At 33.8% G+C, this 27,655-nt stretch overlaps 2 protein-coding genes across 2 annotated transcripts; both read right to left on the reverse strand.

The window, feature by feature from the left end:
• Positions 1-1,587: 1,587 nt before the first annotated feature.
• LOC133298381 (protein FLX-like 2) lies at positions 1,588-6,585 on the reverse strand. Its single transcript, XM_061497647.1, has 5 exons — positions 6,467-6,585; positions 5,711-6,330; positions 3,468-3,613; positions 3,271-3,368; positions 1,588-2,607 (listed from the first exon to the last, which is right to left on the reverse strand). Exons 2-5 carry the CDS (start codon positions 6,286-6,288, stop codon positions 2,104-2,106), a joined length of 1,326 nt encoding a protein of 441 aa, XP_061353631.1. The 5' UTR covers positions 6,289-6,330; positions 6,467-6,585; the 3' UTR covers positions 1,588-2,103.
• Positions 6,586-13,090: 6,505 nt separating this feature from the next.
• On the reverse strand, positions 13,091-22,876 carry LOC133298380 (cell division cycle protein 27 homolog B-like). The gene is made up of 16 exons (XM_061497646.1): positions 22,709-22,876; positions 21,440-21,512; positions 20,965-21,074; positions 20,641-20,687; positions 19,558-19,655; positions 18,736-19,040; positions 18,327-18,494; positions 17,456-17,666; positions 16,848-17,074; positions 16,626-16,691; positions 15,466-15,585; positions 14,972-15,048; positions 14,329-14,448; positions 14,023-14,242; positions 13,627-13,908; positions 13,091-13,407 (listed from the first exon to the last, which is right to left on the reverse strand). Exons 1-16 carry the CDS (start codon positions 22,811-22,813, stop codon positions 13,357-13,359), a joined length of 2,280 nt encoding a protein of 759 aa, XP_061353630.1. The 5' UTR covers positions 22,814-22,876; the 3' UTR covers positions 13,091-13,356.
• Positions 22,877-27,655: the final 4,779 nt, after the last annotated feature.

A 27,655-nucleotide genomic window follows, 5' to 3' on the forward strand; every position in this document is an offset into this window, starting at 1 on the left:
TCAAGGATTTTTTTTAATATGAAAAAAATTGCTTACAAAATTTAAAAGTAATACTTGAAATTTGTTTAACAAAACTGTAGTTTATCTCAATTTTTATCCCTTAAAAAACTTCTTATGCAATGTAATTAAGATATCTGTATTATTAATAGGATAAACATTACGGCGGGTTAAACTTTCGGAGCATGATACGGCTCAATTATTAACGGGTCAAAAAATAACCCAAACCTATTTAAAATTATCTGTGCTATACTGCTATGCTAAGAGATTGTTAAATAAGCAGTACATTTTTATTTAAATTATTATGATAAATGTAACTGTGTTTTGATATAAAATTTTAACTTTATATAACATAAAAATATTTATATATTTATATATTATAAAACATAAATATTAACTAAATTGAAATAATCTTTAATAATAATAAATACAAAAAATTATGTTTTCAAGGATTTTTTTGATATGAAAAAAATGCTTACAAAAATTTAAAGTAATACTTGAAATTTGTTTAACAAAACTGTAGTTTATCTCAATTTTTATCCCTTAAAAAACTTCTTATGCAATGTAATTAAGATATCTGTATTATTAATAAGATAAACATTAAAAACTCAATTTTTCATAATATTTTTAAGAATCAAATTCTTTATTTACATTTACTATGCATACTATATCCTTGAATATAAAGATAACAAAATTTCACTGAGTTTGAAATGCCAACAACTTTAATTAATGAAAAAATTTATTAAATAATAAAATATGAAGCATAAAAAATAATTAGTGCATATATTATAGGGATATATTTTTTTTATGTTGTAGGAAAAAAGTTATCTCATGTTGTAGAAATAAAAGTATAAGTAGGACTCACAGGTAAGAGGAGAGAGAAAAAAGAGTTATGGGACCCAACCTCTTTTTGTGTGTGTAAAAAAGTTATTTATCTCATATAAAATGAGATAAACATAACCCTATATTATAACATAAAAACATACACTCATTTGCCTAAAACCGCCAGATAATGAAATAACCATAGCAGCCAGAGGCCCCAATCCGTTTATCGAACTATAGGTTTTGTTACTAGGATTATAAAAATATTTCAAGGGGACGTTTGGTTGGTGAGAAATTTTTTGAATATTGGGAAAATGTAATTACTAGGGAAGTGGTAGAAAAATGAGTTTGATAGAAAAATTAAAAAAAGTTATTTGGTAGGTCAAAATTTTTACCGAGAATATTGACACAATTTTAGTATCAAATTTTTCATTTACCCTGCAAAATCTCAATACCACCCACTGGATGGGATTTTTCTTTGAGAATTTGGTTTAAGATTACACACAAAAAATTTCCCCAGCATTTTTTTTTAAGTGCTACCAAACATGGTATTATTGAATGTCCTCCCTCACTTCCCCATGCATCCTACAAAAATCCTCCAACCAAACACCACCTTTTTTCAAGTGGATTTTAAAAATAGTTATTTTACTATAAGTTGCATATATATATCTTTCAAAAATCCCACTTGATATTTCAATACATCAAATGATTAAATTAATTATCATATAATCAAAATTTTACTTGACTAAGTTTGAAGGGAGACGTACTTTGGAATTGCCAAAACAGTATTACATGACCTTGATTGTCTTATGTTGCCAACCTCATCTCAAAGCTGAAAGAATGTATATATCTCTCAAAGGCTACTAACTCTACAGTCCCACCATACACATTACAGAGAAATATGGTCAAGAGAGATATGTACTTTCAGGTAACACTGGACAAAAACAAATTTCCAAAAGCCCATCAAAAATCTTTGAGATTCCAAACATTAAGATTTGAATGACACAAACTATAAATAGATTTGAGAATCATCAATATATGACGGAGGGAATGGATTCTCGTGTCTTGTTTTAACATGAGTCATGACCATGTAACGTAAAAAACCTCAATCATTCATTAAAGAATCAACGGTCACGATTTTAATGACAAAATTCCTAACATGGAAAAAAAAAAGTCATTTTAATTGCTGACCATTGATCTATAAATAAATGACTGATATTTTTCACATCATGTTAAAATAAGATGAAAGAATCCATTCCCCAACTGGCAAATGTCATCTTAAGCTCATCTCCTGACAGGGTTTGCTCCTCGAGGCAGAGCCTCGTATCCACCTCCACCGCGAGTAGGTGGTGTTGTAGACCCATAAGGCATATTGTTCCCCGGAGGAGCTTGTCCATGAGGACCAACAGCACCTCTTGACTGTGCATCATAGCCACTTGCTCTTGATGCATCATAACCAGGTCCTCTATGCATTTCATAACCTTGAGATCTCTGCAGATCATAACCAGTTCCTCTCTGTGGATCATAACCAGTTCTTTGAGCATCAAAAACTGCTCCTCTCTGTGAATCATAAGCAGATCCTCTAACTGCATCGTAACCAGTCAACCTCTGTGCATCGTAAGTACCCGCCCTTTGAGCATCATACGCAGGCCCAGCAGATGCATCATAACCAGGCCCTCTCGGAGCATTATAACCAGTGCTTGCAGAAACTGCACCAGGTTGAGCTCCAGCAGCAGTTGTAGCACCGGCTGCACCACCACCACTGGCAGCAGAGAGGAAACCACGTCCCTGCAAACAAAATAAAGGACGGACATTTATTATCATGGGAGACAAATTAAAGAGGGTAGATTAAAAATGGACAACTGATTTGGACTTCCTTATAATCAGAATCAACCAAAGAACACGTAGACCCTGCTAAAATTCTAATTGATAACCTTCAGTTATACTTTTCCCTTTTTTTGTTACATTACACTAAAAATATTTCTTTGACTATGTTTTAGAAGATGCACGTAAAAAAGTTGACCACAACATCAACAGCCCGACTATAGCACTTCTGAATAAGTCCAACTTTCTCTCCAGATACATGCATAGTTCAACAAATCTTTGTCATGGAAATCAAGGCAACAACCATGACCCTTTTATAGATATTAAAATTATTAGTCAAAGTAACCAACACTTCTGTTATATTTAAATTGGCACTGCAAGAATGCTGATTTTTACAGACTAATGAGTAACAATATCTTACAGAAATCGTATCGAAGTATGTCCTTTTCAGGTATTCTCCCGGTTATTGGATACAAAATCAAACTAATGTTAAGCATTAGTCTTGTAAGAAAATCATATCAAGTTGGAATAAGCAGAAGAACAAAAAAAATCACCCATTAGACAGTAGACTAGAATGTAGCACTCCCACAAAAAATTAAAAGAACATCACACATGGGGTGCACACACCTGGGCAACAGGATAACCATCCTCATATGTATTTTTTCCCAAAGGAAGACCAGACGCCTCATTCTCATTAGTTCCAGGGGTGCCACCGTAAGGCACACCTGCATTTTATTGCATTCCATTAATCCATAAAAAATAAAAAATTTAAGACCAAGGCTCTCCTCTGACAGGGAAAACAGGTAACAGGAGGAGATACGTACTACTTTTTTTATCAACATTAGCAGTGTTTGTAAGCTCTGCACGGAGTTTTTCCACTTCTCTAGACATAGAAATGTAGTTCTTTTCCATACCTTGAAGTGACTCAAGGTGATCATTGTATAATTTTTTTTCATATTCAAAAGTGGCCCTGCATGATTGGAAGTCAGAACAGATTATCAGGGACATGACTGACACTATAATAGCATGGTGTAGAACAGTAAGAAAGAAAAGAGCTAATGGATTAGGTTTTAGGTTTTTTTGGTGAATCAAGGGATTAAACGAAGGTTCATTGGGTGAATTGGAAGTCATGACAGAGGTTTCAAGCCAAGAAGAAAACATTATGGTGGCATGCTGCTTTTTCAGCCCTGTGGTGCTTTTTGTTCAAGTGAAATGCTTGTATTTTCATGGTGCTTTGTTCTCTTCTCCTTACTTCCTTAGTTGCGGGATAAATAATTTTTTTAGGCAGGGTACACTTACAACCTCATTTTTCTTACAACCTTTTATAACCATTTTGTTATGAAACCAACGGCTCTCATATGTCATTTTATTACCGTTGATATACTTTTGATGTAACAATAACGGAAATGGTTGTAAGAGGTTGCAAGGAAAGAGATTTTAAATATAACCTTCCTCATAATTTTTTATGGCATTTTTTATTTATCCCAGAATCAACTCCAGTAGAAATGTAGAATCTAAACTCTCCAATACTCAGAATAGATAACAAAAGAAACAAGTCATGCAAGAGCAAATCAAAATAAAATTCAAAAGTCTCAGTCATATAGGGTTCAACAAAAATGGAAATTCCAGGAAGGAATATAAGTGTTAAAACTTAAAACAACAATCAAAATGTTGGACAGGGAGTTAATGCAAATTTTAAAGCTAATAAAGGCAAGGAAAGGCCTCGTAAAAGAATTTCCTTCTTCACCCAATGATCCTCCTAAAACCTTACCTACTCTAAAAGAAACTAATTGAAAAAGAGAAAATACCCCTTAGAAATAAAATTCCAGGGGGCTTGAGTGAGAAGCAGAGACTGCCAGACAGTCACCCACCTGCTATGATGCACCGACACTTCAAAAATTCTGACGTGTTGTGTCCGACACTTCCCGACACTCTAACACGCATTGCAGAGACTCGAAAAAGGGTTCAAAGTTTGCGTTGCATTGCGTTTTTAGTTCTAACAATTAGATTTGTTGGATAATGATTATCATTTTATTAAGTTTAATATAAATATTTGGTATATCTTATGTTTATTTTCAAAATTGATGGGTATTATAAGTTTAGCTTCATTTTTTTGTTAAATTATTGAAAATTAATATAATATACGCTACATAAATTAAAAATATTATTTAATATCAAAATGTGTCCTAACGTGTCAAAATCTAACATTTTTTAGAATTAATGTGTCGGAATGTCGTATCGTGTCCTGTGTCGATGTCGGTGCAACATAGCCCACCTGTTCGAGTCCAAAACTTACTTGCTCTATTTACCAGAGACCAAAATGGGACTGTCCGTACATAAATATGCAACAACCATTTACTGGCCAAACGCACATTTTTCAAAAACCCAATTAACAAGAGTCCCTCTAATCTAACTGAGGCTTACAACGAATCTCCCATCTAATCAAGTGGTCTCTTCTCTCCTACTCCAGACCAAAGAAAACCTCTCATAACTTCATGAAAATCCCCACATATAAAGGAATGTCTCTATCCCTATGAAAGTGGGCACACCAGGATTTTAAAGAAACGAGAAAGTTTATAATTTTTTGTTATTTTGTGATATGACACAACATCTATAGGTCTTGGTATCATCACAATTCTTCCTAACTGGTACACTGATATTTACCTTTTCCTACAATCCTCCTTTCTTTACAATCTCTTTATGTAGAAAAACTGTGGGAAAATCATTTCAAAATTATTCAGGTAAAAAATAACACTAGGGCTATTATTAAAAAAACTAAAATACTAATCCTCCTATTTCCTGTTTATGAATTTGAAATCAACAAACGAACGGTTCATTTCAATAAAGCAGCCAGCACGACATTGTATCAATCCTATCATGTACTACAATTCAAACAAACTCTTTGACCTAAAGGGGTACTCTTCTTGAGTTCTACAATTAATGCTTACAAGTTCATATCCTTAGGGATAATGAAAAATCAATTTTTTTTTCAAATCCACAACAACTTAAGCTGGAAGTGACAATCATAATTATTCCCATCAGACCTAAAACCAAAGCAAAAGATTACCTGCAATGCTGATATTCCTGCCTGAGGCACTCAAGTTCCGACATAAGAGCCGGAATCTGCTGAACATCCGCATGCGTCCTCTGAAGCTCCTGACTCAACTGCTGAGCCTTAGAAACAAGCTCCTCCCTAGACACAACCAAGTTCCTCGCCTCGCCCTGCGCCTGCTGCAGTTCAAGCTTAAGTGGCTCGGTGGCCTGCAGCTCGGATTCCATCTTGGCAATCTTATCCGCCAAGCCCCGCATCTGCTGCTCCCTCTCAGCCCTCACAGCGCCAATCTGTGCGTGCAGCACCTGCAACTCGTGCTGCGCCGCGGCAAGCTCCTGCCTCAATGTTCCTTGGGTGGCAGCAAGCCTGTGGTTCTCGGTAGCCAGCCGCTGCATCTCCACATGCTGGGCAGCCAGCTTCTGCTCCAAAACTTCCGGTGCCGGCATTAGATCGAACGGCGGGAATGGGCCAGGGCCTCGGCCCGGCAGAGGGTGCATCCCGTGGCCCAAGACCTCGGGATGCAACATGCCTGTCCCAGGAAGAGGACGCCTCATATGTGGAGGGGGTAATGGTATTCTACCTTTACTCCCCATGTTCTTGTTGTCGACCTAAACCTAATTGGTGACCTAAAAACTCTGAGAACAATTCATCAAGAATCAATACCCTAGCATTACAATTCTCATTTTGAAAGCAAGATTTGGCAAAATCATTAAACAAAATCTAAATAAATTTTCAATAACAAGAACAAAAAAATAATAAAAAATATCGTACCTTAACTGCACCAGTTATAGAGACAAAGTTGTGAGCGTGAAGTGCGAAGTGTGAAGAAATAAAAGAAAAACCCTAACACGATGATCGCTGAATGGAATTGGGGAAATGACAGCGTCCAAAGCAATATGATAAAGTGAGAGTCGCTTTTACGACAGAGCTGGTTATATTTACGTAATTTTATTTTTATAAACTCTTACAAATTATAAATATTATTAGGATAATTTATAAATAAAAATTTATAAATAATAATAATAAATTAATTATATTTTATTTAGTAGATTCTTTTGTTTTAGATTTTTTTTATGGAAAAAGTATATATCATTTTAAATGACAGAAAATTGTGTTATTTTAAGTAAAAGGAAGAAATAAATTATGGAGAAAAATTTTAAATATGTGAATCTCACCACTTTGTGAGAGTAAAAGAATGTAAAGATACAAAAAAAAAATAGTAAAAGAATGTAAGGTGTATCATTTAAAATAACACACATTTTTCTTTTTTTTATTTTGATAGTTAGTGATTTATTCTTTCAATGGTGAATGTACATTCAATACTTACATAATATGAAATATTTTAAATCATAACAAATTCTATACAGAAAATATTTGTAATTGTTAAAAACTCAATACTAAAGCTTCCAGTGGTATCATTGTATTGTATCATATAATTTAGATTAAATACCATTTTTGGTCCTCAGCAAATTTCACGATGCCTGCTTTAGTTCTTAGCAAATAAAAAGGCTCATCGTGGTCCCTAAGAAATTCAAAATGGACTCATTTAGTTGAAATCGTGGTCCTAAAAAATTCAAAAAAGACCCATATCAGTCCTTAAAAGGACTAAAATGGGTCCATTTTGAATTTCTTAGGGACTACGATGGATCTTTTTATTTGCTAGGGACTAAAGCGGGTATCGTGAAATTTGCTGAGGACCAAAAAAAATATTTACTCTATAATTTAAAAGCCACATTGACATTTACTGAATATTTGGATTATCTTATTTTTATGCGAAACAAATTTAAAAAAAAATCTCTTCCTTTTTTATAATGAAGCTTTTGTTAGCTTTTCTTCAATTTTGTTAGAGAGAAGGAGCTTTTCTTGAAATATGTATTTTTAAGCTAAAAATTTTATATTGTCACCAAATAGCTTTTAGCTTTTTTTTAGTTCTTTTTTTTACTTTTAGCTTAAAAGTAGCTTCTACCTTAAAAAAAGAAAGATCCAAACATTGTCTTAAATGACTTATAAGCTTTGTAAAAAATTGGTAGTAACTGGAAAGGTTGGTAGAAGTGTTTTAATACCCCTCTCGGACCGGTCGAGTCGACCCGGGTCTTGGTGACCCGGTGGGTTCCCCGGTTCTAATGGTCATTTGGATCAGTCATGCAATCACCTCGGTTTGGACCGATCAACTCGACCGAGTCTCGGTGACCCAGCAAGATATACGAAACCCGGTTTGTACCGATCATAATCAACATGATTTTTATATATTTTTAGTTCACATGTTATAAATTTTGTCGCCATTCTATTTTAGTTCGTGTGAAATTATTGTTTGCTTTTTATTCGATGTTGATGAAAGAAGTTTGGCATTTTTGTTGTTGAAAATGACTTTGGTCATTTCTGGTTACTATAAGGGTGTTATGAGACCTTTTCCTTTTATTAATGGAGTGCACCTTATCATTTGTTTGAAAGCCTAAAGCATGCGATAGTGATAAGATAAACCCCTACATAAACTTTGGCCTTAAGCAATGAAAGTAACAAAATACTTAAACCCTAAAGTAGAAGGATGACTACTTGTTCCCCAAATATCAGAGTGGACCACAAAAAATGGGGACAAAGCTTGACGACTAAGACAACTTGGGAACCTACTATGAGTATGTTTTCCAAACTGACAAGATTCACAATTTAAACTAGAAAGAGACGATAAATATGGAACCATCTTCTGAAGCTTGACATGACTTGGATGACCTAAATGAGCATGTATGGTGAGAGGAGAATCCTCGGTGGAGCAGGCTAAAGAAGAAGGAAAAGTTGATAGAGGCCATGAGACTCACATCCTTTGGTAATCTCCTTTTCCCCGAACTCCGATTCTGAAAGATGACAAAGGTTTTAGTAAAGGAAACAACACAATCAATGAATTTTCTCAAATGACTAATAGAAAGTAAGTTAAAGGGAGAATATGGAATATAGAGAACATGATCTAGAGATAAATGAGGTAAAAGAAAAATCGTGCCGATCCCATAGGATTGGACTAGAGACCCATTGGCCACAGTAATAGTAGGAAATGAACTAGTGGTACAAAAAAGAGTGAATAAGGACTTATTACCAGAAAATGTGATCAAAAGCCTCAAAATCAAGAGTCTAAGGGCTTAGAGAGTGTAACTAAGAGATCCCGGCAAAAGAATTACTAATGGGAGCAATGGAGGTAGTAAAACCAAATGTTTGCTTCTCAGACCATTAAGTCAAGAATTCATTAAGAAGAATGGCAGGAGGTTACGTAGCGGAAGGTAACCCTAAAGCAGGAGCACTAGAGGTAGCCTGAGCAACATGAGCAATTCGAGGAGGCTGAGGTGGCTTGCCATAAAGCTTCCAACAACGGTCAACAATATGATTGGTCTGATGACAATGAGTGCATAGTAACTTTCATTTAGAGGGTTTATGTCCACGACCATAACCCTAAACAGCAAGGGTAAATGAGTCAACGGTGTCAACCGGAGGTACATGGGTTATAGGAGGTGCTGATGATGTAGAGGGCTTAGATGGAGTCCTAAGCAAGGTAGACATCACAGAATCTAGTGTAGGAACTGTAGCAGACCCCAAAATTTGATCCTGATTGGTAGACAAATAGGAAGGTAAACCATTTAAAATGAACAATATAAAAGGGTATTACGATGTTCCCGCTCCTTAGTAGCAGCACCAGTAAGGGGCAGAAGTTAATTGAGATCATGAAGCAAACTCTGAGCTTTTCCCAAATACTCAGACATAGGATAATTGAACTCCCGAGGGGCAAAGTAGTCATCAATTTCTGACACACACCATAAAGTCGTTGTGTATCATTGGTGTACAATGCCTTTGCCGGACTCCAGATAGCTTCACAAGTATTTATAGGTCGAAAAATCTGCTTAATTGAAAGATGAAGAGTAGTTTTAATGAGACTGCACAACTGAGCATCAATCATATTCCATCGTGTGATCTCATTATCCACAATAGAGTCAGCCTTAGTAGTGAGATAGGATGTATAATTCTTCCCATCCAACCAAAGTCGCAAATCTAACGACCAAAAGTCCTGGTTCGAGCCATCCAATTTATCCACACTCAGCGGAGCAAGGATATAATTGAAAAAAATAATAGACTTCGACTTGGGAGCAGCCAAAGACCCAAGAATAAAAGAGGTAGGGGAATCCATAATCACCCAACAAAAGAAAGATCAGAAAATAAAAAAGACAGATCACAAGACTAACTGGTAGGGGTAGGATCTATGAGTCACCAAAAACAATGTCGAAACACCAAAACAGGACTAGATCCAGAAACATCGTGGAGAGACAAGAAAAACCCATTCCGTCGCTGCTGGAAAGGATGTGCCATGCGCCTTCACGCACAGCCCAACAAAAGACCATGTGCGCGGCTTTGGCCCGCGCATGAGAGCACGTAAGAGACCTTTTTTGGACGAGACCTGGACAAACGACAGCACACGATCGAAACGAGCACAACGGTAGGTGGCTCACCGAAAAAAGCTATCAGACGGTGGTGGTCAACGACGGAGGAGCAATGGTTAAGGTTGTTTGGCGGTGGTTCGCGAAGAAAACGGTTCAACAACAATGCACAGACGATCCTAGAACAAAGGAGATCTCTGGAAATTGACAAGGAGACAATATCTGGAAAAAAAAAATTGAAAAGACGATGAAAAGTGGGTTCACCGGAAAAGAAAAAAAAAAAAGAATCAGGATTCCTCTCATTAGGCTCTAGACACCATATTGAATAACAAGAGACGAAAGAACTTGTGAAATAATCTGTATATTGAATAGGTTTAAGTGTGTACAATATATATATAGAAACCTAATGAGCTTAACTTAGACTTAACCTAAATACTAATAAGAAAAATATATATTTACAATATTATTTCCAACACTTATATTAGCAAGTGGTAGAGGAAGTATGAACAAAAAACGATAACATACAAAAAAAAAAATAAAGTCATGTACAGTGATGAGTGAAAATTTGTGTCGGTGCACAAAACGCATATCTGATAGGTGCACAATCATATGCGTAGACTAGTATTAGTTTGGTAATACGTTTAACCAAAAAATTAAACAGGTGGAATTTCTAGAAAAAATGCATTGATACAATCCAAAAGCCCAACTATTTGTAATAGGAACTTATACATGTGCAGGACCTTAATAATTAAAACTTTGACCAAAAGTGTTCATAATGGTTAAATCAATTGGTAGAATTAAATTATATCAAAGGTGTGATTTAATGGCGAGAGATTTGAGTAGTTTATCTCAAATATTCAAATTGAATATTAAAAACATTCCTTTGTTATTAATTTGTAGGGTTTTATGTTTCTCATATTTTAAAAAATAAATTTTATCTTCTACATACATATAAAAATGTGTGAGTCTCATATAAAGAGAAGAGAGAAAGAAAAAATATGAATCCTACACATTTTTATACATGTATAGGAAATAAAATTATATCCTACAACATAAAAAACAATAAACCCTAATTTACATGTAAGCACTGTTTTGAGATTTTTATCCATTAAATGATCGAAAGAAATAGATTTGGTTAGGTTAGACATAGTGCTTGTTTGGATCCTCTTTTTTTTAAGCTATAAGCTACTTATAAAAGTTAGGTCAAACAGGTTTTGAGAAAAGCTCTTATAATGAAAAACTCTTTTTTTTATATGAAGAGTTATAAAGATAGAGAGAAAGATAGTTTTCTTGAAATATGTGCTTTTAAACTAAAAATCTGGCTTTTTCACCCTTTTGCCCCTTATTAATTAATTAATAACCATTTTGCCCCTGATTCGAAACTATCTACCAATCTGCCCCTCTTTAATCGACTACCTTGCATTTTTAATCGACTAAACGGTTGTTGGGAGATTTAATCGACTAAATCTCTCTACTTAATCGATTAAAATCATACTGACTTATTTTTTTTTTGTAAAATATGAAGATTTAGTCGACTAAATCTCCCAGCAGCCATTTTTTGTCTGTTTTGGTCATTTAGTCGATTAAAAATGCAAGGTAGTCGACTAAAGAGGAGCAGATTGATAAATAGTTTCGAATCAGGGGCAAAATGGTTATTAATTAATTAATAAGGGGTAAAAAGGTGAAAAAGCCCTAAAGGACTAAATCTCCCAGCAGCCATTTTTTGTCTATCTTTATAATTTACCAAACAATTTTTAGGTTTTTTTTAGCTTTAGCTTATAAGTTGTTTTTAGTTTAAAAAAGAGAGGATCCAAAAAGACTCATAATAAGACCAAATCTCATTTCCTATGGCCAAATAAAATTCTTATAAAATATTCATATATTAGAGTAAAAACTAAATTATTTTATTATTTGTAGATTTTGTTCTTATAAAAAATTTATATACTATAGCATAAACTTAAACATGTTATTTGATATTTTCATATAATATCAATCCTTTCAATATTTCAAATATCAAATGGTTTTTAGTACTGAATTTATATAATTCTTTAAACTTTTGTTTCTAATTAGGGATATTTTAATACTATTAATAATTTACTATTTTGTATAATAAAGACAAGAAATGAAAGTGAAATTTTTCCTTTATTTTTTGGGTTCAGTGCTTGTACTTTTTAAAGTACGTAGAATTGTATGCTTGAGAGAAAAAGATACATAATAAAAATTATAAGAGAGAAAGTGATTCCTTTTTTTAATTTAAATTTTAAATAAAAAATATTAATTTTAACTAAAATGATCATTCTTTAGAAGGACAAACATTTTTACCTTATCTTTTAGGCTTTAACATTTATGGAGTGAATACAGATAAATTATCTATATTCACTCCTAAAACGATATTGTTTTGATTGAAAGATTAAAAAATTGTAATAATAAAGACTGCTATAACCCTGAAATAAATTATAATTATAAAAATACCTTAATTTTTGCCTCAAAACAACATCATTTTTAATTCAATAGAGATAACTTATCTGTATTCAGTTTAGAAAAAATGAACCCTATTTTTTATACAAAGATAAATGATAAATTGTTATAAAGATTTTATTTAAATTACTACCTTTATAATTAACATAATAAAAGCACGGGCATCTGTAGCTATTTTCCCAAATGTTTGAGCACTTTTTGTGAGACATTTTTTTACAAAAAATATTTTAAAGAATTGCCATTTATTTAATTTTAAAATAAATTATTCCAAACGCTACTTCATATAATGAGCTTAAATGTCAAAAAAGATAATCCCATTTGGTTGCCCTGGTCAGTTTAAGCCCCCATATTTTGCTATTTTTAAAGTGAAACTGATACAAGAAAAGAAAAGAAAGAATTTGCAGAGATGAAGTTCAGCATCATATGAGAGAATCGAAGTTGAAATCTGAAAATGAACAAGAAATGAGGCATTTGACACTTCTAACAATTTTGACTAGATCTGACAGAATAAAGCTCTGATATATGAATAAATGAATGGATAAACTAATGATACACGTAGTTTTCCCTAAAACAACTATTTGTACAAGTATAGGAGCTTCTGGGTACCTCTGTTGCATCATTTGCTCTAATCCTATGTCAATATCCTACAAAACTTTAAGTCATTTCTAGAGATCATGGCTCCACCAATGGATACTCCTCAAGCATTTGTGTGCTTTTATACACAATTAGCCGAAAGCAAATCATTATGAACAAATATTCAAATCTTGCACTTCAGACGTAGTCTTCTAACTCATCGGGTATATGCAATTTCTCAACGGCAGCCTGATAGAAAAGAATAAGAAGCTCCAAATCACACAGGAAAAATAAATAAATAAATGACTACAACCAGAAGTTTTATTGTCTTCTAAAGTGGTCGTCAATAATCTAAAAAGTTACAAAGTAATTGAACATTCACCAAACCAACCAGATAGCAGAAAGATTAGTTAACTGTAAAAACTTTATGAGCTTAGAGCAAAAAGATTTCTGTTGTAAGCCAATCACCTTAATGACAGCAGCATCTGTTGCAGATGGTTTCAAATCCAAAGCAATACCATAATGAAGCATTGCTCTCTCATGCATGTTACGCCTCTTATAGACATTGCCCATCAAAGCATAGACACTACTTTCGCAGGGAGCATGCTCCTTAAGCTCCTCCAGGACTTCCAGAGCCTCGACAAAATTTTCCAGGCTAATGAGTATGTTGGCCTTTTGATACATGGGAAGTGGATTTTTCTTATCTGCTAAAATAGCCTTCTCCATTATGGTCAATGCTTCCTCACTTCTCTGACAACTCATAGAAGCAAAATTTCAGAACCCTGAATACAAAACACAAGCAAAAGACTAATGCAGTTCTAGTTTGTATTTGTACTACTACAATTAATGCAGCGAGAGATAAACCTTTAAAGAATGCAAAGCAGTTCCCAGGTATGACAATATAACAGAAGATCGTGGGTTGATTTGGAAAGCCATACGGAAATGATGTTCAGAGAACTCAAACTTCTCTTGGCGAAGATATATCATTCCAAGTCCATACCAGGCATTATAATGCCTTGCATCAACCCTGAGTGCACTCTGGTAGCACTTAATCCCATTTTCAAAATCTTCTAGTGCAACGTGCCTGCAAGTAGCAATGAATTACAAGACCATAAAAAGTTGCTGAAAACATGGGCGCATTTGGATCATAAAAAAGGTCAATGATCATACTCATGTCCACAAAGCGTGTGTGCATATGCAAATCTGGGATTCAGTTGAACAGCTCGTTGAAAATTCTTCAATGCAGTTTCATGATCTTTCTGCAGGCTGTAGCAATTACCCATGGCACACCTGCCACAGAATTCGATAGAAATGATAAACCAGTATAAATGATAGTAATTAAGAATTGGACAGCCAAATACAATTGGGGGAGGGGGGGGGGGGGGGGAGAAAAGAAAAATAGACTCTAAAGCTCTAATTTTCCAAAAGATTCCAGTGGTGCTTGAATAGCAAGATAATATTATCATCAGCATATTTATGAAAGGCTTCGCAAGCAGATAACTGGAGTTCGCCAAAATATACACAAATGTTCTATGGAAGATCCTGTACTTCATATGTAGTAGACAGGATATAGGTAATAATATGTCAAATATCACTATCACAGCCGAAAGAAAATGCTCTTTTTTTTAAAACATGACACAGCTAGGCTCACAGTGCATGCACGCACACACACACAGGAAAATATGCAGTTTTGAGCTTCCGGCAAAATGAAGAAAGACTACGTAAAAATGACTTATTAAGGGAAGAAATTTCAGTCAGAAAAAATGAAAGTCAGCACACCAAATAATTACAAGAAAGTTCAATGTATACCTACCAAGATTGAGGAGCTAGGCGATCAGTTGAAATCAGTTCCTGCGCCAGGTAACTTAGCTTCATATCATCCTTTAAATGCTGCACCATAGATAAAGTAGCCGTTTGGTCAAGCAGTAAACATGCAGGCATGCATTTAAAATTTTAAACTTTGTGGGAGCAGGAAGCTAAAGAAATACTAGGACATAGCGTTAAAAAGTTATTGCCACATATGAATGTTCAGGGTTCATTTGTAATTTGTTGATGACAACCATCAAAAAAGAATCCTTTTACAGAAATAGTGGGCAGCATCAGAGAAATCAGAGCCTCAAACATATTCCAGGAGCAGTTTTAGGCTAGGAGCCAAGAACAAGGATATCAAAACATAGTTGATTAGGGTAATGTTCTTCTATCAAGAGATTTTACTAGTTGAATCGACCAAAAATGTGAGTCCCAAAGGCAACAAAGAAAGAAAGACAAATGGTTTGCTTTTTATAAAGAAAATATATGTTAACTCACATAAAGGACTGTTGAGTATATATCCATTCCTTCCAAACTATAAGGTGATATTTGACGAGCAATACTAAAGGCCCGTTCAGCTTCTAAATAATCAACTAATTCAAAGTATGCTTTTCCAACCTGCATTAAAACATATTCAAGTAAGATGACAAATAGTTAATGTGATGCATCCGTGGGGATCTCCAGCATAAAGACCACCATCAAAGAATCCAATGGCATACAAAAAGAACCAGCTTTTACAGTGAAAAAGTCCGCAGACCAAATTTGGCCAGGTTAGCTATAAGAAGTCAATTTAAAACCTCAAAAAATTCAAGAAAATGGCCCTTAAGTCTCATAGTAGAACTAGCCATGAACAAGTACATCCAAAACAACAAAAGTCAAATTTTAAATGGCCACGTCCAAGTTGCGTCGCCAGGAAAAAAAAAATTAAACTGGGCATGTACACGTCTCATCAGTGTGTCATAAGTGTCTGTGTCAGAGATGTATCTGACAAACACAACACCAAAATGGTATTTCTATACTTTATGGGTCACAGTTTCAGACATCCTTGTTCTCTCCAACTTTCTTATTGTCCCAGACTGACTTTCCAAAAAGCTCGAGCTTTAAGATGGAGGCACAATTTATATCTTTAACACAACCCCTGCATGACATGGACAAAGAACAAGCCAACTTGCCTTGGACTAAATTCTAATTTAGGATCGGAAATTTTATTTAGCCCTTAGTTTTTTTTTTTCTTTGTCTTGATGTACTTTCTTTTATTCATAGTCTCATCCAAAGCTGTCAAAGTTGTTATTTCTTGACATCTTATGGAGTGTAACAAATATATTAAAAGATTATAGTTACAAAATGGGTAGAGTGACAGTTAAATGTAGAGATTTCATTTAACTGCTATTTTATTAGACAGAAAAGTGGAGAAGTACAACTAGTTTTTTTTTTGTTTTTTTTTGGTTTTGGTTTTTGGGGGGGGAGGGATAAGATATCCTTCAAAACAAAGAAAAAAAAAGCTAAGCACAATAAAGAAAAAGATTTCTAGTTGCAGCCAAAAAAATATCGGAATATAGTATCATAAGCCTGAATGTAGTATATCTATAAATCCATGCTTATGTACCAAGAATTACAATGAAAGGTCAGAGAATGCAAGCAGAGCCACCAAAAATCACCTGAGAAAGGACCCAGCCAGTATTGTAGTGTTTCTGTGGAAGCTTCAGATAGGTATCCAGTGCATCCTGCTCCACCATAAACAGATATTAAAAAACAAAATGCAACTGAGGACAAGGTATATTCCTCATTTTATTTTTCCATTTCCATATCTCTAATTAGAATTACATTAATAAATGATATAAACCACATCTGGATTTTCTCCAGAAATATCCAATTAATACCTGGCACCCATACAAGCAGGCAAGTCTATAGCCTTCACCAATAACTCTTAGAAGGGTCAGTATTTCTGAAGCTCCACTGATGACTTCAGAAGAACATTTTACTTGCCCACCAACTTGAAATGTTGTTGCTTCTTGTTCATAAGATTTAGCTTCAATGGCAGGAGATGAACAAGAAGTTGTTGATGTAATATTTAAACGAGAATCATCTGGGACATAATTATGGATCCCTAAAAATAAAGAAATGAGAAATCATTAAATATTGTAACAGAAAATTTTAAACAATAATCACTTTAAGAAAATGTGTGAACCATAACCATTAATGGATACACAAACCCTTCAGCTTATTAGAGTTCAACATATTAGATTAGCACCTGGCAGTAGATTCATATTTCTATCAAGCATCACCAATTTAAATACAGATATCAAAGGCAATAGAATAGAAGACAATTCACAAAAGAAATCTAACATCATCAGCTTGGATGCAACTTGCAAAAGTGAATAAATGACTTACCTAACACTGCACCAAAATTATTTAAGAAAGGGAATTGTTTCCATATACAAGAATAAATTGATAAAATCAAGTAGTGAGATATATAAAGATCCATTACCTTCATCAATGTTTTCATTGGCCCATGACTGTCCCTTACGAACCGTCATGGTACGAAATGCCATAGGGTTAAGCTTTGACCCTCCCCTATAAGAGTTACTAGTTCCATTTCCAGATACAACTGTTGCATTAGCATTTGCATTTACAACTCCTTCACTAGAGAGTCTTGAACTACGTCGAGGACCAGAATCAGAAAATAATCTACCCGAAATCTGAAAAAATATATATTTAGAAAGAAAAATGAATGGTGAAAAATAAAAGAACATAATATCAAAAGGTCTGAAAAGTCAAGCACTCAACCAGAATACATATTTATTACAATCATGCAAAAAATACCCTCAAAATATTCAGTTAATCAACAGAACAAATGGTCAATAATTCACATCATAATATGGAAAATACATTTAAAAGTTCATCTTAGAATGCATGGCACTATAGTGCCCACAAGTACATAAAAACCCAGAAAGACCTGAATGCAAAATAAACTTTAGCTGAGCAGAGATGCAGAAAATTAACTATATTACATACATATTCAATGAGAATCAATGGTAACATGAATTGAAAAGGTAAATCCAGATGCCCATAAAGTCATGACTAGATGGGAACAAAATTGAGGTCCAATAATGTTGTCAGAATAAACTGTCATTCCTATAATGAAAGGCTCTCCCGGCTCAATGCTTGACTAAAGATTGGCAGTTTTGATATTAATAACAAATTGGATAAATCAACATCACTACTGCTGAAAGAAAAATGTATTGAAAATTGTCATCTTGTACTTTAGATTAAGCAACTTAATGAAATCAACACCCATATACAGAAAAATGCCAGATAAGGTAACGTGATTCAAATAGAGGCAGAAAAATAGAACCGACCTTCCGTAACTTTCCTTCACCCACAAACTTTCTTCGAGGGGCTTGAATAGGGGCTTGAAGAGTAGAGTTCACTGTTGACTTAGGAGAACTGTCACCAACAACTGTACTCAAATTTGGGCCATTAGGCAGCATATTTCTACACAAAGGGGGTGGAGCAACACCTGACAACTGCAAAAGAGGAGAACAGATCATGTCATTCATTTGAAAAGAAAAATGGACATCAAACACATCTAGTTGACCAAGGAACCTGCATTATCATTTTAAGGAAAAATACGATGCCTTTATATATATTTCTGAATCCTGCTGGCCATACTCAAATTTGTGGAAACTATAACTCAGTCTATAGTTTAGCATTCCACAATTTTTTAATGAACATTAATAGGCCTTCACAATATAAAATTACAGTTACCTGTGTGGCCATCGGAGATGGGGTGTTATAAAATGACACAATAGATGGACAACTATTAATAGTTTGACCAGCAGTTCCTCCTAACATAGATGTTCCATGATGATTTTCGGCAATATCCTTTAGGCCCTGCATTTGTCTGAGTTGCCTTGGACTCACATCTTCAGAGACACAGTGTCTGGCGGCAACTACATTACAATCTTCAGCTGACGAATGTGGGTAGTGAGAGATTGAGCAATTTAGGTATTGCTTTTGTATGCAAAAAGCAGCTGCTTCATCAAAAACTGCAGTTGCTTCTTCAGCAGCACCTTAAATATTCAGAAAACAGTACAACGATGATTATGATGACAACAACATATTTTAGAAAACAAAAGCGAAACAACCATTTAATTACTCTAAGTCTAAATTTGCATCGCTAACTGGCATACTTCAGCTTTTATTGAGTAATATGACAATTTCAATATTTGGTAGAACCATAAGCACTTTAATAAAAAAACAAGTATTTTTTCTAGTGCTCATTATTGTCAAATTATTTATATATCACCGGTTATGGGCAAACCACAATAAAACTATGACTGATGCTCAGTTACTGAAACTAAAATGCTTAAATCATAGGTGTATTATTTTCAAATCATACAAGGTGTAACATGTTTCCTTTGCTTTAACCAGATTCCTTATCTCATCAAAACTATAAACAACCTCATCCAAATGGGGAAACACACAATTTAACAACTTAGCAAGCAGTCCCTTATACTAGGTTTCACCAATTGGTACATCAAGTATGCCAGATGAGCTTTGGGAATCTAGTGAATTCATCTCACAGACCTAATATGCACAGTTCCTCATATGCAGCCCACATCAGAGGATCCATTGATAGTGCCTGCTTAAAATGATGTATGGCACTTTTCCTTCTGTCAGTGTACCTGAAAAGGCAGAATAGTAACTCAAGGGAATATAGAAGGATGAACGTGGATATGAAAGAGTATGAAGTAAATTACAAGTTAAAGCAAAGACAGATATTTAAAGATAATTCAATGGAAATCAGTCCCAGGAACACGAAGGACCAAATCTTCATAGAACAACGAAATGCTTAATGGGAATCAACCACCAAATGACACCAAGTCTGTGAGGGCACAGGTAGATATGCAAGACATTTAAAAAAGGGATGTGCTAATAGAGAAAAGTGATATATACAACTCATTATCTTATAGAATCCTGTGCAAAAGTCTTGAGCAATATCAATCCAAACAGTTTTTTAGCTTTGGCTTCTTAGCAAAAATAAATTGTACAGAACAATGACAACAACAATGACATCACCTTCATCCCAAACTAGTTTAGGTTGGAGTCGATGAACCCATACAAAAGAAAGAACAAATTAAGTAAAAATAAATAATAAATAAGAACAATTTACGTGTATATATATTGTATAGAGCTGGTTACAAAATTTAAGGGTTGAAATCACACCTTATTGTCTACTTAAAGTAAGTCAATAATATGCCTTATGCAATAAATATTTTGTATAGAACTGGTTACAATAATTAAGGGTTGAAATCACACCTTACTGTCTACTTAAACTGTGTCAAGCATCAACAATATGCCTTTTGCAATTTTCTACTGATACTTTTTGTAGTAGTCCATCCTTAGCAAAGAAGATAGTTTACAAAAACCAGAAAACTTCCCCACAACTTTTTAATATTTCTTGCAATGGTCATATAACTAGAACTCTCCTAATCTTCTTGTACGTTCTACTAAGAGGTAAAAATAAAAACACTTCTGATTATGTCTAATTTGATGTTATTGTTAAGTGTTATTATATAAGTATGATGTGATTTAGCCAAATTAGACTAGTTAATTTAACCAAGTACTTAAAGGAGATTTTGGTCATTGATGGGAAGACTGATCAGCAACCTGTAAATGAGCCCTAATAGATAATGACCAGCTGCACCATTTGGAACCTACACAGTAAAAAAAGCAACAAACTTAAGAAGTCATTCACCTCTCCCAGAAAAATGCCACAACGAGTTGTAACAAAAAGCAACTTAAAACAGAAGGGCATGTCAGAACTTATGTGATAAGTGAATTAATAATAGCAAACTGGTATAGAAATTAAACAGAACAAGAAATATAAACAATTTAAAATTGTTTGGGAAATAAAATATTGCTACCGACATATTTTTATAAATTTTATAATCGGGAGATAACATTAATCACATTCTAAATTGTGCTTTATACCTCTGCACCAGGCTCACTAGCAGGACATAATGCTCCTTCGGCTTCCCTAAGAAGATCCATATGAAAGCATGATATTGCAAACAAGTACCGGGATTGAGCCATTTGAGTTCCTTCAAGAAACAAAGAAGAAAAATAACAAGAGAGATATAATAAGAATTCATACTGCAAGATAATAGCAAGAAATGGGGGGGGAACTATTAAAAGTCAATTAATGAAACAGGAAAGGAATAGTAAACCAATCCCCATTAAATCCCGACTAGTGAGGACAATCTTTGTCCACAGCCTTATCCTAACATATTTACAAAGAGACTATTTTTCATATTTGAACCTATGATCTTTCAGTCACAATAGAGAAGCTTTATCACTGCTCCAGGTGAAGCCCTCTTAAACAGAAAAAGGAACAGTGATATTTAAAAATAATAAGAATGCAACTCTGAAACTGTTCGAGACATAATAAATATTGCAAGAAACGTACCCTTTAAGATATGGTATGCAGAATAAGGTTGGTTACTTTGCAAGTAACAGCCAGCTAACAATTGCAAATTTGTCTGTACAAAACAAAAAATAATTACCAAACACTAAGTTAAGAGAGCGCAAAAGATGTCTTCAGCAAGTGACACTGAATAAAAATATAGCCAAATAAAGTTCATGAACAAGAAGTAATAATTAACAGCGTTATAAGGACACAAAATTCTTGGTTAGGCACATCCAAAATCATGTATCTCAGGCACAAAGGAGACATGTCAATTCAATAAGATCAGACAAACAAGACTAATTCTCATTTGCTGCAACTTATGAATAAATTAAAGGTATAAGTGTTGGCTTACACTATGGCTTGGGCAATAAGGGTTGAAATTTCACATCACCTTCCATGTGAAAACTTTGTTTCTATCTTCCTCTCTGTAAACATTCACAAGTTTGGATTGGACCCAACAATTTAATCTCTACAAGTGAGGGTGGTGAGGATCGAACTCATGACCTTATTGTCACTAAAGCTCTGATACTATAGAAAGCGTTGAAATATATAAAACCATTAATGTAGCCTCACCCAATAGCTTAAGCTTTTGAGTTGAACTGGTTCTTTACATGGTATCAGAGCTTCGTGTCCCGGGTTCGATCCTCATCGCCCCCCACTTTCTTTCTAGTGGAATTTCTTTCTTAGCACAGATAGATGGGCTGTGCATTGTCCACACTTCAAGCCCAATGAGCTCTCTTGTGAGGGAGCATGTTGAAATATATAAAACCATTAATGTAGCCTCACCCAATAACTTAAGTTTTTGGGTTGAATTGGTTCTTTAGAAAGAACCAATTCAACCCAAAAGCTTAAGCCGTTCAAAGGTTTTATTTAATGGTTCATTTTATTCTCTAACACAAAGAAACTTCAAACCCCAACATAATCACATAATTAAAATAATGTGAAAATAAAACCGAATCTAAATCTTGCCAAAGCAACCAACACTCTTATCTCGAAATTTCAGTACAGGAATTGAATCGAATAGCTTCTGATAACCTAAGCGAAAATCACCGATCTCGATGCATAGGAAGTATCGAAAAAGCATGAGGAAAACAAAGAAGAAAAGTTAAAAAAAAAAAAGTGGCAGTTGCTCGAGCTCGTAGTTTGAACCAGTTAATTTTATTTTCCATTTAGGTTTTCTCGGATTTTCTGAGGAACCAAACAGGGAGAGAGTGCAGTGTTAGTGTAGGAAAACGAAGAGATGATAAGGGAAGTGAAGAAAATAAACACCTCAGAGGGAAACTGAGCACAGAGACGCTGTGAGATGAAGATGGCGTTGGAGTGCATGAAATGGCGAAGACTCTTCTGCGCACAATCTATGAGTATCGCTTCCATGGCGAACACTTCGTAACGTTGATGATTTTCAGAGAAAGAGAGAGAACAAATAAGAAGAAGAAGAAGAACTGAACACAAGAATGGGTTTTTTTTTGGGTTTGAGTGCTCCTTGTTTTCGTTTAGGTTCAAATCAGGGAGGCACGTGTTCTTACCTTGTTTTTCAAATTTGGTCACGTGACTTGGGGTGGGAAAAGTAAGTGGATAATCATATATCCCCAAAATGGCGAAAAAGATGAAACGGGAGGTCTACTGTTACACTAGCGGAGAGTTTGTTAACGTTAACACAATAACAAGACAGGGAATGAACATTGTTATTACTAAATAATATTATTATCAATATTATTATTATATCTTAATTATTTACTTTTCTCAATCTGCAGTTATTATTTTAATAAATTAAATTTATTAATTAATTATTAATTTGACATGAATAACAACTGTTAAATGACAAAATTAATGGTTAAAATATAGTAGTGATATTGATAGTAATATTATTTGATAGTAACAATATTCTATCCTAATAACATATTTGAATATGAAAAACTACTCATTGATTTTGCGGTCTGGATTAGATTAATTTTGAAATAAAAATTATTTGATCTAATCTCATTTAATTATTTAATCATTTATTTGGCTTTGATTTTTTTAAATTCAATCCAATTTTATTCGGATTGAATTGGATTATATCGATTTTTGGTTTTTTAAAAAGCCTAAAATTTCAGTCATAGAAATCACTAGCTATCAATGTTGCATCGATACTGACACGCGACATGTGACACGACACATCACTTCGACATGTTAATTCTAAAAAAATATGAATTTCGACACATTAGGATACGTTTTAATCAAATAATACTTTTAATTTATGTAGTATATATTATATTTAATATTCAATAATTTAGTTTTATTTTCATAAAAATATATATTTTAATTATAATCCCATTTTATTCAAATATAAAAATGATTTATTATGTTTTATATTTTAAATAAGTGAAATACATATTTAAATAAAAGCTGTTGTTGCACAAATTTATATAATATATATATATATATATATATATATATTATTTTACATGTTATTCATTTGAAAAATCGATAAAAGTATATTAATGGAAGGTAAGAATTAAAATTGACATTCAATTTTCTTTTTGGTAGTTGAAATTCACTTTTTAGCTCACACTATAATGGTCCAATGCCAACCCAATCTCAAATTAAAATAAAACCCTAAATTCTTGTATTGATTGAGAAGTTGCAGCTGCCGTAAAAAATAACAAGAACAAGAGCTCATCACCAAACCAGCAAGAAGGGGCAGCGAAGTGGAAAGCAGAGACTGAAGTTGTGGATCTCCAACTGCAAGTTAAAAATGAAGGGAGGCCGAGGGCGACGTGAGGAAGACGAAGAACAGCCCGAGGAAGAAGATTGAAGCACTCTTGGAACGGCAACGACAATGGAATGCTTGGCGGTGGTGACTGATTTCAAAAAATTTACATTTTTGCTACTTGACCGTGTCAGACACGGTCAAAATAGCATGTCGGATAGTCAACGTGTCTTAAAACATTGACCACATGTCAAAACGTATCGATGTTCGACACGTGTCCGACATGCATTTTTTCTGATAAAAGGCGAGTATGTGTTTCATAGCTAGCTATATCAAAATAAAGCGATTCAAAGTTACAAACCACTGGAAAATTCAAGTCATAAAACTGATGAAGAGTTAAAATAGATTAATAAACAATAAAAAAAACTCAAACAAGATAGTTTATTATCAATAACATTCAAGATTCCAAGTCTACAAAATAACAAAATTTCAAGCCTACAAAACAACAAGATTCTAAGTCACCATCTTTTGAAAATAATAAATACAAAATACATTGGATCAGTTTTCACCAACCAAATCGAATAATTCGATTTTTTTTTTTTTTGGTTGTTAGGTTTTCAATTAATTTGGTTATTGATTTTTTGGTTTAGTCACCGTGATTTGAATCGGTTGATGAGCATCACTAACGAAAGGAATGTTTATTAGACGAGGTTAGTAAAAATGTGTCAGGCAAAATATGATTTAGTCAAAATTATTAAATAATATCTTAAATTTAATTTGACAACTTATATTATTACTTCTTTTTTATTTTTTAGTTAACACAATCCTAATTATCTCTTTTAGGCAAGTTGGCTCTCCTGGTATCCCCACAAGCTTCGACTTTTTGAGCCGACTATGCGACTAATCCGGAGTGCGGGGTGGGTAAAGGGATAAAGATATTTGAACCTCTCCAAAAGATGGCATGTGGGGATCGAACCGAGACATTTCCTTTCCTTTACTTTGATACCATGTAAAGAACTAATTCAACCCAAAAAGCTTAAGTTATTGGGTGAGGCTACATTAATGGTTTTATATATCTCAACATGTCCCCTCATATGAGAGCCCACTCCGCTTGAAGGGTGACAATGCACAAGCCCACCTACATGTGCGAAGAAAGAAATTCCACTAGAGGTGGGAGGCGGTGAGGATCGAACCCAGTACACCGAGACTCTGATACCATGTAAAGAATCACTTCAACCCAAAACCTTAAGGTGTTGGGTGAGGGCCTTTTTAATGGTTATATTATTCTCTAACATACCCCTAATTGTTGAGATATTCAAGTGTGATGAGTCTGACATTAGTTGGTAATGAGCTAAGTGAAGAGTATATAAGTGGAATGGCCCATGAACCAATGCCTTAAGGTTTTGGGTTAAGATATGGTGTCGGACTCACTTGGTGTATTTGATCCACTTAGCCCATTAGTGGTGGTCTTCCGACACGGACTCCCCCTGGACCCGCCTGACAGTGGTATCAGAGCCGGGTTGGACTCGAGCTAGCCTAGTGATTGGCTAGGAAGTGGGTTGAGTACTTGGGCCCTGGGGTACTCGGTTGAGGGGGAGCATATCAATGATGAGTTTCACACTTGAAGGGGAGATTGTTGAGAAATTCAAGTGTGATGAGTTCCACATTGGTTGGTAATGAGCTAAGTGAAGAGTATATAAGTGGAAGGACCTATGAACCCAATGCCTTATGGTTTTGAGTTAAGATGTGGTATCGGACCCACTTGGTGTATTTGATCCACTTAGCCCATTGGTGGTGGTCTCCCACCACGGACTTTTCCTGGACCCACCATACATAATTCGTATATCACGTTTTCATTAAGTTTAAACTTTAAAGTAAGGGAGTTACTAATCTCATGTTAGTGAAGATAGTACTCTTATGTGGCTGAGACAAATATATGAGGTCCATAATTTAAAAAGAATAAAGAAAAGGCAAAAGCTGGTACAGGATTTGATGGGTGTACAACATAAGATAACTTTCTGCAACAACTTAAGACTTATATTTCCCTTAAAGTAATGCTATGTCTTATATTCTCCCATTTTTAAATATCACAACGAACAATGAAATCTTCAGAATAGCTAAAAAAAAAATAACACGTGCGAAAAAAATTCTTAAAAATGGAATTAGGTTATGAATCGAGTCACATTAAAAGAAGGGGAAATGTTTGTCATTTTATGTAAAATTATTGTGTTTTTTACATATTTGGTAATTTTTTTATAGAGCTAATGATTTATGCATCTGATGCAAACAATTTTTTTTTACCTCAAACACCAAATTGGAAGAGAGAGAAAGAGAATTTTGTGTCTGAGACAGAAATTGTTTTCTACATCAGATGCAAAAAATATTAGCTTTTTTTATATGGAAAAAGTGTTTGTCACTTTGAATAATATAAATTTATGTCATTTTAAGTAAACGACTATTTTGGTGTATATTTAATTGTTTTTTATATTCTTTCTTCTCCACAAAATTAGGAAAAGAAAGAAAAAGAGAGTATTCTGAAAGAAAAAAAGATAAAAAATTATCAAAACACAATTGTTTCACTTAAAATGATATAAAGTTGTGTTATTTAAAAGAGTTCACTTTTTTGCAGTCAATGTAGATAATTTATCTACATTGAGCCCAAATGACATCATTTTGGGACGAAAATCAAAGTATTTTTGTAATTATAATTTATTTCGGGGTTATAATAGTCTTTTTCATTATAATTTTTTATTTTTTAACCCAAAATGACATTGTTTTGGAAGTGAATGTAAATAACTTATCTACATTCATTGTATAAATATTAAAGCCTATTTAAAATGATAAATATTTTTCTATTTTATATTCTCTCCTCTTCAAAATTAGGAGTAGAGAGAAAGATAGAGGATAGTAAAAAAAAGAAGGTAAAAAATCAATAAAATATGGTAGTTTCACTTATAAAATATAAAGTTATATCATTTAAAATAACAAATATTTTTTACATACAAAGAACCATCAAATATACATTAAAACACAATAATTTCACTTAAAATGATAAATATTTTTCCTTATTGAGTCGAACGATACTATTTCAAATATTTGGTTTAGCTGGCATCTTGAACAACTTATTAATTTCCCACCGCATATCAACTCATGAATCCTCATTTTCATTTTCAAACTGTAGCATTATGAAACAGAGGTAGTAATCTCAATATCCAACTAAGGGGCTAATTACTATGAGTATTTTTTTATACATATTATAGGATAAGACTTGATTGTATAAGACCTGATAATATAAGATATTATTGTATAAGACCTGATAATATAAGATATGATTATATAAGACCTGATTAAATTTTAATACTATTCAGCGTTTGACATGATATTGTATAAGATAATATCATCGAATATTTGGTAATACAATGTATAATAATAAATAGGTTAAAAATAAATATTTTTGTCAAAAATACCTTTTAACAATAAATTTACATAATTCTTCTAAATATATCAGATGATATTATTTTTTA

This window comes from Gastrolobium bilobum, unplaced genomic scaffold (genome assembly GCF_033153095.1).
Source record: "Gastrolobium bilobum isolate Gb01-03AN ecotype WA unplaced genomic scaffold, APGP_CSIRO_Gbil_v1 utg34958, whole genome shotgun sequence".
Taxonomy (NCBI): Eukaryota; Viridiplantae; Streptophyta; class Magnoliopsida; order Fabales; family Fabaceae; genus Gastrolobium; species Gastrolobium bilobum.